Source organism: Arachis stenosperma, chromosome 3 (assembly GCF_014773155.1).
Source record: "Arachis stenosperma cultivar V10309 chromosome 3, arast.V10309.gnm1.PFL2, whole genome shotgun sequence".
NCBI lineage: Eukaryota > Viridiplantae > Streptophyta > Magnoliopsida > Fabales > Fabaceae > Arachis > Arachis stenosperma.
This window is the reverse complement of record NC_080379.1, coordinates 12955316-12968795: the sequence shown is the minus strand read 5'-3', so window position 1 is coordinate 12968795 and position 13480 is coordinate 12955316. Positions and strand designations below refer to the sequence as shown.

The following is a 13480-nucleotide window of genomic DNA, read 5'->3' as shown; positions in this document are numbered from 1 at the left end:
CCTTTATTGAACTTACCACTTTTGCCTTTTACCACTCTTGAATCTCTTTGACTGTTGCACTTTAGAAATCAAATAAAAATAAAAGATAGAGAAAATCCGACGCAACGATAAGAGAAAAAGATGGAAAGAATAATAAAAAGGGACAAAAACACAAAAGACAAAAAGATAAGAATAATAAAAAAATAAATAAAAATAATAATAATAATAATAATAATAATAACAATAACAATAACAATAACAATAACAATAACAATAACAATAACAATAACAATAACAATAATAACAACAACAACAACGTATGTAATGATTTTTTTTTTTTTTGAGATTGTTGCTTTGTTTTTTTATAAGAACACAACGCTTTTTTTGTGTGTTTTTTTTTTACTTTACTTAAGTGCTACTGTGTAAACTTTAAGGTAGTACTCTCCCTTTTTTTGGGTACTCAAGATGTGTTAGCAAAATAAAAATTTACTAATAATAAGAAGAAACTTTAAAGTGCGTACTCTTTTTTTACTAATAATGAGAAGAAAGATAATAAACTAATAAGAAAGAAAGAATGGAAAGAATAATGATGAACACAAAAGCAGAAAGGACAGAAAATAATCTTAGAGAAAGGAATTAAAAAGCCAATCAACAAGAAAAGAACAAGACGTAAGGATAAATTGACTATGCGTGGTTGGAAAAATTTTTTTTTTAATTTATTTAGAACACAAGAAGGGTAAACGTAGACTAATAAAAATTAATCTAATACCTGAAATCTGATACCAAATGATATGAAATGTACCCAGGATAAGATGAAAGATAAAAAAAGGGAATCCTCTACCTCAATTTGATTTCTGATGCAATAGTTAAGAGAATCACTCTACCTCACCTGTTCACACCCGAGTTTCTCTAAAAAACTCAAAGAAAATTTCATTCATCAAATTAAGGAAAAAAAAGTGGCTACCAGGTTTTAGAGGATTTTTATACCTCTTAAATTTAAAACCCTAACTCATAAGTTCATTAGAATAAAAAAAAGGGCCAAATCATAACTGGCCCTAAAACAAACAAACAACAAAAATAAAATAAACATAAAATAAATTCTAAGAAAGTGATGTCTCTTTTAATTCATCTTGACTAATGAGAGTCTTCAATGCATCTTGTAAAATAGTAAGACATTTGACTTTTGATAATCGTTAATTATTATCTTGCCCAATTCTTGATGCATCTCCTGAACACATGATTTAGCCTTGTTTGCAAAACCTTATTTTATTCTCTTAGTTGTTGCTCTTGTAATTGGACCAATTGGCATATCACAGTTCTCAGTTTGTCCCACAAGGCTCGTATCAGAGGAAGAATGAAGTCAGACTCATCAATAAAGGCTTTTAACAACTTCATTAATGATGGTAATTTGGTGGATTTGGTTTCGAAGGGAAAAAATTCACTTGGTGCAATAGACAATACGGTGACAACCTAATTAGGGAGCAATTGGATAGATGCCTCACTTCACATTATTTCAGAGCAAATTATCCACGAGCAACACTCCTTCATTTAGATGATATAGATTCTGACCATTGTTCTTTGATTCTACAAGCGGACAGGGAGGAGCACAAGGAAAAAAGAAGATTCTGATTTAAGGAAAGATGGTGTGATAGTGAAAAAGTTCTTAATATGGTGAAAGAAGCATGGATGACTGAATTTAATGGCTCTTTAATGTTCAAACTGTTCTCTAAATTGAAGAAATGTAGGCATGTTTTGGTAGAATGGCAGAAGTCCGGCTCTAGCAATTCACAAAAGCTAATCTCTAATCTAAAAAATTGATTGGAGCTGGAAAAAATGAAGGGGACAGAGGCAACAAGATCAATTATTTTACAGCTGGAGGAAGAATTAGATGAAGCCTACTTATAGAATGAGAGGTATTAAGGAAAAATCTAGAATTCAATGGTTGAAATGGGACGACCAAACCATAAAAATTTTTCACGTTAAATTCCAAAGTAAAAATTAGAAAAACAAGATTTTCAGACTACAAGACAGCTCGGATAATTTTAGCACAAATTTTGGAGGCATTGACCGAATTGCCACTGAGTACTTTAAGAAGTTGTTCACTTCCTTTAACCCCAATACTTCTTTGGCAAAACTGCAATCTCTGGAGAGAAAATTGATTATAATACTAATCGAATACTTACTAGAAGTGTTTCGGAGGAAAAGATCAAGAAAGGTACATTCTCCATTAATCCTTTCTCAGCCCTAGGAGATGATGGATTCACTGTAAAATTTTATCAACATTACTGGAGAATTGTTAAGGGTGATCTATGTAGTGTTGTTAAGAGCTTTTTCTCTGGAGGTCGAATGTTAAGGGCATTCAATCACACTAATATTTGCCTAATTCTAAAGGTGCAAGGCACAGAAACCATGAGCCAGGTCTGCCCCATTAGCCTCAGCACTGTCCTCTATAAAATTATATCCAAAATTCTTGCCCACAGGATGCAGGATATTTTGGATAAAATCATAAGTGCTAACCAGAGTGCATTTATTAAAGGTTGTCTGATCAGTGATAATATATTAATAGCTCATGAGCTTATGCATTTTTTGAAAAACAAGAACCATGGTAGTCATGAGATAGTAGTAAAACTTGACATGAGCAAGGCTTACGATCGGATTGAACAGTGTTTTGTTTGGGAAGTCATGGAAAAGTTGGCCTTTTGCGCTAAATTGATTGACGGACCAAGGAGTGTGTTATCGTTGTGTCATATTCTGTTAGTGTGAATGGTCAACCTCATGGTTACTTTAAACCATGCAAGAGATTGAGGCAAGACAATTCCCTTTTCCCTTTCTTTTCATTCTTTGTGCAGAAGGAATTTTCCATATGCTCCACAGAGGAGAACAGAAGAGAGAGATCTTAGGTCTACGACTCAATAGTAGATGTCCTACGATTAGTCATTTATTCTTTGCAGATGACTCTCCTCTTTTGCAAAGCTAATGAGCAGGAATGCCTGAGATTGCTAAAGATTTTGGAAGACTATAGAAAAGTTAGTTGGCAACTCACTAACTTCTCGAAGTCTTCGGTATTCTGTAACAAAATACCCCAACACAGACTAGAGATGCCCTAGCTGAATCTCTTCGAATTCTATATGTGGGCAGACAGAATATCTACCTGGGACTTCCAGTAGTTGTACATAGATCTAAGAGGCAGACATTCAATTTTGTTAAAGAAAAGGTGGAAAGGAAGCTGCAAACATGGAAGAGATCTCTTTTATCCGTTAGTGGTAGAGAAGTTTTGGTGAAGGCGATAGCTACTGCAATGCCTATCTATACATTGAGCTGCTTTAAGCTCCCTGATTCGCTGCTTGAGAAAATACAAAAGAAGATTATGAGTTTCTGGTGGCGTCAGAGAGGCTCAGAAAAGAGGCTAAAGTGGGTGAGATGGGATATAATTTATAGAGAGAAGTATGGAGGGTTAAGTTTTAAGGATCTAGAAATGTTAAATTTAGATATGCTAACCAAGCAAAGCTGGAGAATTCTTACAAAATCTAAGTCCCTAATAAGCAAAATCTACAAAAGCAGATATTTCAAATATTCTTTTTTTCTACCAGCCTCAATAGGTTAGCATCTATCATGGGAGGAGAATTTTGGAGGAAGGAATTGAATGGAAGGTAGGAAGAGGCAATCGGATTAGGATATTTAAAGACCCATGGCTAAGGAATTTTAATTATATTTCAGACTACCAGCAAAACAATCACAATCCAAACATGGTATGGGTCAATCAGCTCATCAACAATTTAAGACAGTGACAAAAAAATTAGTCAAAATCATATTTAGAACCGATATTACTACTGAGATTCTACAAACATCTATTTCAAAAGATGAGAAAAATGGCATTACCTGAAAGTGGGAACGAAACAGACACTACTCGGTAGTTTTTGGATACCGTACTGCTTTCAAATTTTCTCATCCTCCAATCCAATAGCTTCCATAAGTGTGCAGAGAGAAGAGAGTCTGAAATAGATTGTGGGAACTTTGATGTCCACCAAAAATCAAAGTCTTCCTCTGAAAAACTCTCCACGATGGTCTGTCTGTCCAACACTAATTACACAGTAGGCTGCCTACGATAGCGGACGTCTATCCTATGTGCCAAGAATTAGGAAAAATGGCAAATCATTGCATATTAAACTGTAAGCTTGCAAGAGAAATTTGGGGAAAAAAATTGAATTTGAGAATTTTCTCACCTCCAACAGCTCTAAAGATTTCTGGAGGCAGTGAACGAAGCTTATGGAAGTACTAAAGAGAAGATCCAATTGAAAGACAAACACTACTGCTCTTGCTGCAATTCTCGCTTGGAAGAACTGGATAGCACGAAACCTTAAAACCTTTGAAGTCAAGGATCCCTCCACTAACGTGCTATATTTATCCGCCGTGAAACTTCTTGAAGAAGTTGGAAAGAGAAATTGAAAGTAGTTGTTATAGTAGATAGGTTCAAATTGGCATGTTTTAATGTTTGTAATGTGTTAATGGATAATCTTTTCTTTTTATTGGTTGTCCAAATAGGATCCTCATTTTTTGTATATCCATTTTTACAAATATAAATGAATATATAATTAACTTTGAAAAAAAAAAAAAACAGTAAAGATGATGGTTGCAACCAATCTCCTATTTTACAGTTACTTCGATCTTTAAATTTTTTCAACTAGTTAGCCACAACATTGGCATTTTGTGGGATCACCAGAAAACGCAATTCCTAACTTTGGTTGCTTTTGTGCTCAAAAATCTTTTGTAGCAAACTCTTTTCTTTATGTTTAATAGGAAAACACCAATGACTAACAAAAAGAATTACAACCATTGAGTTCACTTCACAAATAATCTGTTTGGCATTAATTTTTGAAACCAACAACAATTCACACCAAATCACCTAAATTTATCACGAAAAATACTCACTTTAAGTCTTAGTTTAGTAAAATTTTTACTTTTTAAAAATAACTTATAAAAATTAACTTTTAAAAGATAACTTTTTTAAAAGTATAATATTTATATTTGATAAATCAAATTAAAAATAATTTTTAATAAACACAATCAACAACAATTACGTTTGGTAAAATAATTTTTAAAATTTAAAATTACTATAAAAGACATAAATTTAAGCGTTAAATTTAAAAATTAGTTAATATATAGAATTATATTAGGCTTTTAAAACTTAAAAAGTATAAATTAATTTTGAAAAACTCCACCTTAATATACTTTTAAAAGTATCATAATCTTTTACAAATTATAAATACAAACACATAGTCTTTTTGATTTACTAAACCAAAATAAAAAACAGGTACTTTTAAAAAACACAAATATGTCGCTCTTCAAAAAACTTTATCATATCAATCCTAAATATCTTGCTGGACCTACCGTGAAATGTTATCTTCACCGCGAAAAACACATTCAAATTCTGCCGATCCTTCTTCCTGGAATACATTTTCGTCGCAATTCAATTTGATATATGTTTATCACAATACTTTATTTTTACATATATTATCGATTTTAAAAAATTCTCATAACATATATATACTCATTACATTGATATATTTATTGATGTCAAAATTTTCTGAAATTTGATAAACTTATTTATCAACATAATATATGACATGATTAGCGATTGAATTGATAAAATTCATCACGCATAAAAGAGTTTTCAACACGATTTAAATTAACAAGAGTTACAACTGATGTAAGTGAAACCCTTATATATGCACACACTAACTAAATTTTCTGCATCTCACTTGAGCTTGAGTCTGATCTCATGTATGTTTTCAAAATTTAAAATGTTTAAGATGGTCGGTAAATATTATCATTTTTAATCCGTACTTGACAAATAATAATTTATACTCATATTTATAAAAATTTTGTATAAATAAGTATATAATTTATATTTATAATTATCAAAATCTGCATACATGAATTATTACGATTTGTATTTATATTTTTTTTAAAATTTATACACATAAATTAATAAAATTTATTTATTAAAAATTATTTAATATTTATACTAAAAAATACTAAAATTAATTACTCTAAAATTTTTTCATCTTTTAATAAAAAAGTATAGGAAGACAATGAGTTTAGTGAATAATAATGCAGTTAGTAACATCTCTTATTCACTTGTGATTTCTATATAGATATAGTGTATTTTTATTTTATTAGACCAATTTTAAAGATCATTATTCACATTATTTATAAAAGTCATGGTCTACCTAACAAAACCATCTTTTAATATATATATATGGTCTACCTAACAAAACCATCTTTTAATATATATATATATATATATATATATATATATATATATATATATATATATATATATATATATATATATATATATATATAGAGGAAAAGTATAGATAAACAATGAAAATATTAAACAATGTGAACAATAGACGTATCAGATGTTCAATTTACTAAGTGTACGAATGATTATTCTAATATTAAAAAAAATTATTGTCCCCCTAACATTTCCCTACTTAAATTGGACCAATTTTAAATTTCGCTGTTCATATTATTCAAAAAAGTCATTAATTAGCTATGGAAGACACGCGCACGGAAACTTCTCATAGTCTAATGTACTATCTACTAAGAGAGGCAATCTTCCCTTAAAGTTCGATTTGTTTTTATAAGTTATGCATAAATTTAAATTTAAATTTTTTTATAATTTTTATTTTTTTATATTGTGAAATTAATTTTCGACTTCTCTCCAAATTTTTTTCATACATATTTTTTCGAGTTGATAAATATATATATATATATATATATATATATATATCTAAAAGAGGGAGATACATACGCGTTTATGTTCACCCAAAAAAAGGGGGGGAAAACGCGTTTATGAATAAAAAAACGAGGTACGTAGAAGATGATAAAGACGCTGATGAACGTAGCAAGAAGCATGCAAATCGGGGCCGAAATTGATGCTCAAACCTCTATTTGTGAAAATTGCCATTTTCTCTTCTCTCTTTCTTCATCCTAAACACTAAAACCAAAACCAAAACCAAACAAACCATTTTCTCCTAAACCCGTTTTCTCTACATGCTTTAGAGTTTCTTTAATTTTCTTCCCATAAAATCCAACCTTGTTTCAAGCCAAAAGAAAAAAAGAGAAGTAAAAAGAGGACAAGCCTTGTTCCTTTTTACCTCTCTCTTAATCCTTTGTCTTTCTCTCATTTTCTTCTCGTTTCTTCTCTTTCCATTTGTCTCTCCTCTCTTTTCATCATTTCTCTCACCTTAATTAGAGAGAGGAGAGAAAACTCCAACCCCATCATCATTTTCATTTACATTCAATTTTTCACAACACAAACCATAGTAGCAGACATTTAATTTTCTCTCTCTTTTTTTTTTAATTTATTTTTCTTAAAACAAAAAAGGCTGTTTTTCTAAAGATGCCGAGACAAATCAACAAGGACAATAACGACGACGACAACAACAACCGTGACGATGGAGTAGTAGCAAAAGAGGAGAATGGTGGTGAAAAGAGTTTGAGAGGGAAAACAAAGAAAGGGCCATGGACAGTTTCGGAAGATATAATGTTGAGAGAGTATGTGATGAAGTACGGTGAAGGGAATTGGAACTGTGTGCAAAAGAATTCAGGGTTGGCAAGGTGTGGCAAAAGTTGTAGGCTTAGATGGGCCAATCATCTAAGACCTAATTTGAAGAAAGGTTCATTTTCTAAAGAAGAAGAAGATTTAATTGTTCAACTTCATGCTAAGCTTGGAAACAAATGGGCTCGAATGGCCGCACAGGTATTTGGAACAATTCTCTTTAACATGATCTTGAACATTTTTCTTTTCTTTTCTTTTAAATTAAAACACACCGTAACCATCTGTACATCTAGTAAAATAAATATCTGATATATTTATTGTTCACGTTGTTTAGTAGTTTTATTATTTATCTATACTTTTCTTTTTGTTATATTTTCTTTTTCAAAATTTTGATTTAATTCTTTTATTTTCCTATTATATTTCAAATAACTAAAACTTTATCAATTCCAATTATGTTCTTTTTTTTTTTCCTTTCAGCTACCTGGGAGAACAGATAATGAAATAAAAAACTTTTGGAACACTAGAGTAAAAAGATGCCAAAGAGCTGGGTTGCCACTTTATCCCCCACAAGTGTTGCATGAAGCCAATGTATACCATCTACAACAACATCTCAAACCTCAACCTTCATCATCTTCATCGTCATCTTTCTCATTTTCTCCATTATTTATGTCTTCCTCTAACCACCAAGAAATCAATCAACTAAAGCTAATAGCCCACCCTTCTACAAATCAACAAAACCCACCCCATTCCTCTTGTTTATCAAATAATAATCCACAATCATACCCACAATTCAAGTTTCCAAATGAAAACCCTAATATTACAAATAGTGGAAATTTAGGGTTCCCATTATCTCCTATTTCCATAACTTCCTCTTTGTTTAACCAAAGTTATAATAATGTAAATAATAACTCAAATAATGATTATTATCATTTAGGAAGCTATAACTATGGGTTCCACTCCAACAATAGTGATACTAATAATAATAATAACATTAATAATAATAATGTTAAAGTAATGCCAAATTCACCATTTGAAGCACTTCCTCCTTTGATTCAAGGTTCAAATAATAATAATGAAGCCTCTTTAAGCCAATCATCACCACCACTTAGCTCAACAACACCTACTTCATCTCATGCTAGCGGTAATAATGGCTACTTAATAGGAGGAGGAGCTTCAAACATGGCTACAAATGGTGACGGCGGCCGCTCCGGAGTTGCGCCGCTTTCGCCGCCTCAAGAAAATGGTGGTGGTGGCTTGTTGGGTGCAGTTTTGGTAGAAGCTCAAAGTCTTTGTACCAATAATGACAAGTCTAAGAGTGACAATGAGGATTCAACTGCATCACAGGTTTTATCTCATAAAAGAAAATACATAGTAACTACTGAGGAATGTACAAAAGAAGAAGAGACTAATAATGTGGTTGTGGAGTCAGATACCAAAAGCAATGGAAATACCTTCAATAAAATACACAAGGTTGACTTGTACTCTTCTCCATTTTCAACAGGTAAAACTCTTAAATTCTTCCTCTATTAATCATCTTCTTTATGTAAATTTTTTATGATTTGGTCTCTAAAATTAAAATCAAACATTGTTTTATAGCTTTTAAAATTTTAAAAGTCTCAATTTAGCTTTTATTTTGTAGAATACTTTAATTGTTGGACATTGATGATATGATATATATAAAGTATTGGAAGAATTTTAAGTATTTAAAAGGGTAAAAACTCAGTTGCAGTCGATTTTACGTGAAGTTGATAATTGAAAATCGTTAGATAATTTGATTAATTTGACTAAATTTTCATCTAATAGCTCTCAGTTATCAACTTCACGTGAAGTCGACTGCACTTGAGTTTTCACCGTTTAAAAAATAATGATACTTTTGTGTTTTTAGCTATCAATTTTAATTATAAAAGATATATATAATATATATTAATTAAAATTATTAAAAGATCGATATTTTAGGATTAGTTGAAAATTTTACCAAAATATAATTTTAGAGACTACTTTAATATCTTTAAAATTTTTAGTACTAAAATAAAACACAATTTAAACATTCAAATCAATGTTTACTAATCCTCTTTATTATTTTTTACAGTACATCAATGTTATTACTGTGCTTATCTAATAATTAATAAGGACAATGATAAAATAAAAGGATATATATGTGATATTTTTATTGTCTATATACAGGGAATAAACAAACAACTGAAGATGAATTGGAGGAAATCAATACTATGGATGATGACTTATTTGGCCTACTTAAAAACTTTCAAGAAATGCCAGTTCCAGATTGGTACCAGAAAAGAGGACAACCATTGGAACTTGAAACTCAACAAGATGCTTCATTGGGCCCCATAGATCAAGCATTTTCAACTCATGACAGTTTTTGGAGAAACATGCCCAAATATTGAATACAATATACATAGCTTCTTACTTTACCAAAAGGTTTTTATTGCTTGAGAATGCATAGAGGGAAGTGGATATCAAACTAAGAGAATGTTGATTGATATGCATGTTAGATGTATAGCATTAGACTTTAGTGTTAATTGATGAGTTCCTGAATTGAACTAGAATAGCATAGTACATATAGGAGAGACAATTAGGTTTGGATTGTTAGAGATTAAGTTAGAAGTAATTTGACTAAATATCACCACCATTGTACAAAAAAAAAAAAAAAAAAAAAACCTAAGGTGTGGTGTCAAGAGGTGGACTTTGGTCAAGTTCTTCGTTTGTATTTTTAGTATTAGAATCGTGCATTAGAACTATACATGTATAGCGCAAATTAAATTAAAGAGCAAAATAATGCTCTTCAATGTATATTTATGTTATGAACAAATTCTGATATATCTTATGTGATGAATAGAATTTATATATAATATTGGACTAAATTGTAATTGTGATAGTATTTTGTTATAGCGAGCCAACTTTATTATTAATTTATTATACCTTTTTCTTCCCCCGCATAATGTTATTATCATAAGAGAAAATTATGAATTTTAATTAATTATTAGAACATTTTATTAGAAGTAGAATTTTTTGGGTGTAGTGTTGGTGCTTCTAGCTGCACGTCTTCTTTTAAATATGATATTGTAATCAATTATCATTATGTGGGATTTTTTACATAAATTGTTTTTTACTGAATGGTTATATTTATTGGTGAGGTATTGAATTTTTTTTTTATAAATACTAGCGTAATATCTGTTTAGTTAATTTTCTATTAAATAATATTATTTAAATTAAAAGACTGATTAAAGATTAAAAATTAAAGGACAACTAGCATTTTTTTTATTTGTTAAAGTTGAATATTTTAAATTTTTTCTAAGATTATATATTCAAATCAAAATAATCATATAAAATAGTCAATGACAATAATAAAATGATAAAAAATACATATAATGCCTATTTAAAAATAACATAATCCAAAAAATAATCATGATAATATCATTTTAACTAACACAAAATTAAAAAAATAAATATATGAATACATGTCATGGTTGTTCACAAAAGATAATTTATATTTAAATATTATGTATATTTATTTTTATTTATATATTTTTATTAAGTGGTAGACTAAAATATAAATATGTTAAAGAACTTTTATTTTGTAAAAAATGATTATAAGAGCAAATAAAAAGGAAATAAAATAATATTTAAATTTGTATAAAATAAAAATCTTTTGCAATTTCTCAAACAAAGAAATAAGAGATGTTACAATACTCCTAAATTATTTTAAATTTTAAAACTCCTATATATTATTAATATTATAATGTATATTAACGCGGTATTTTAAGGGATATTATATTAATGGAGCTTTTATTATATATTAATAACATCATTAAATAATTAATGCCAAAAAAATTATACTTTTTTAAAAAGTTAATATTTAAAAAATTAACACTAACTTCAAATTATACTTTTAAATAAAAAACATACAATAATTATAAAATATTAATCTCTCATCTTTATTTATTTATTTATTAAGCAACGTTTTTTTCTAATTTTAGTGTTTTATTAGAGTTAATTTTTTTACTAAAATAAAATAAAAAAAAAAACTATTAAAAAAGGTATAAAAGGGGGTCGGTGCCATTTAATTTGCAGACCATCCCACCCTCAATCACTAAGCCAACAAATAAGAGTTGGTTAATAAAAATAAATACTGTCGATAAATTTGAAAATAATAGATTCCATAAATATTAATTTAAATGAGTTAGTTTCTAAAAAAAAAATAATGTGCTAATTTTAAATGGGCAGTTTTTTTAATTTTTAAATTATGTGATATGTTTATTTATCAGTAAATCAAAACCGTCTATCGTTTTTATTATTTGAAATCGTTCATCTTTTTTATTATTTGAAACATTTCATTTTTAAGAATTTGGTCTAATTTAAATTATTAATATTTTTATTATTTTTATATTTTTATTATTCTCGTTTATTTTTATTTATAAACGAGATGCATTCATAATTATCGTATTTACAATGTAAACAAGATAAATCAATGTGATGTAAATTAATAAATACGCTACAAATTACATATTTTGGTAATTAAAATAATTAAATTATTTATTTAAAAAATCCCTTGGATAACTAATTTTAAAATTATTTAAAAGTGTATCGTAATTTTTTTAAAATTAAATTTGAATTTTAACATTGTAATTTAATTAAACAACAATAATTTTAAAAAGATATTTTCGTCTTTTCAAAATTAATCTTAAATAGTATATTTTTATTTTTTTAATATCTAGGACAAATTTTTAATTTTTAAAGCATTTAAAGACCATTAATACTAAATAGATATTTTAGACTTTTAAATTTTAACATTACTCTTCAAAAAGAATACTTTTATCTTTTTAAATTTAATATAAATTTTTAATTTTTAAAATAATTGAATAACTCTAATCTTAAAAAAGTACTTTTGTCTTTTTAAAATTTATTACAAACTTGTTTTACTCTTTTTGAAATTAAATTAATTTTTTAGTTACTTTTAAAAGATATTTTAATCTTTAATATTAATTCTAAAAGAATATTCTTGTCTTTTCATTTTTTAATTTTTTATTTTTTTATAATTTTATGTAATCTAATATTAATTCCAAATAAAGTAATGTAATTTAATTTGAGAATGGCCCAGATTGTTTTACTGGACCAAAATATGAAAAAGTCTTAGTCCAAATTCATTTGATTTTAGTATACTAGCCCAATATAAAAATAAAAAAAATAAAATTAAAACAAATAAAATACAACTCTTTTACTATTTTCTTTGTGGAGTTTTGATGCTCCAAAAATTACAAAGAGCATTTAATCGGTTCCCTAGAAACATACAATCTAAAATCAATCCATACATTGCCATTCATCATCGATAGATGTCTATTATTATTGAGTAGTCATTCTTCATTCCATTCTACGTTGTATTCAGAATTCAGTTAGGATTTTATGAATTTCATCCAAGAGAGAGGCTAATAGGTGTGATTGAACATTGAAGTCTATTTTTTAATGGGCCCACTGTCTTTTTTACTTGAAAATATGTTATTTTAATTTTTGGGTTTGACTGGTTGGGCTAATTTCATGGCTAAAAGTTTTAGTTTTTGTTGAGTTTACTTGGACATGTTTAAATTTAACAAAACGCTAGAAGGAGGGCTTGAACCTCCGACCTTGTGGTTAACAGCCACACGCTCTAACCAACTGAGCTATTCCAGCAATTAATTTTAAAATATTCCTGTTTTATAAATAACACTTACATATGACTAAGTATAAGATCCGAAATGTCTAATCCATCCTAATTGATATTATATGATACGAATACGATTACCAAGCCACATTATGTTTTATTTTTGTTGATGTTTTGCTTTTATAAGGGTATCAATTGTCCAAGGATTTTATAATACAAGAGACGACACTTATTAATTTGTGCCAAAAGCTTTATTAGTGAGGTTGGAAGTTTGA

General features: G+C 28.4%; 1 protein-coding gene and 1 non-coding gene across 3 annotated transcripts; one reads left to right on the top strand and one right to left on the bottom strand.

Moving 5' to 3' along the window:
• The first annotated feature begins 7279 nt into the window (after nt 1-7279).
• Nucleotides 7280-10166, top strand: LOC130970420 (transcription factor MYB101). 2 transcript variants are annotated; one of them, XM_057896504.1, is made up of 4 exons: nt 7280-7750; nt 8027-8893; nt 8979-9050; nt 9734-10059. In XM_057896504.1, the coding sequence occupies exons 1-4, from the start codon at nt 7391-7393 to the stop codon at nt 9899-9901; spliced, it is 1467 nt and encodes a 488-aa protein (XP_057752487.1). In that variant the 5' UTR covers nt 7280-7390; the 3' UTR covers nt 9902-10059. The 2 variants fall into 2 exon arrangements, with proteins under 2 accessions (XP_057752487.1, XP_057752486.1); XM_057896503.1 differs by having other exon boundaries at nt 8027-9050; nt 9734-10166.
• Nucleotides 10167-13160: 2994 nt separating this feature from the next.
• Nucleotides 13161-13234, bottom strand: TRNAN-GUU (transfer RNA asparagine (anticodon GUU)). The gene has a single exon. It is a non-coding gene; the product is annotated as a tRNA-Asn (tRNA).
• Nucleotides 13235-13480: the final 246 nt, after the last annotated feature.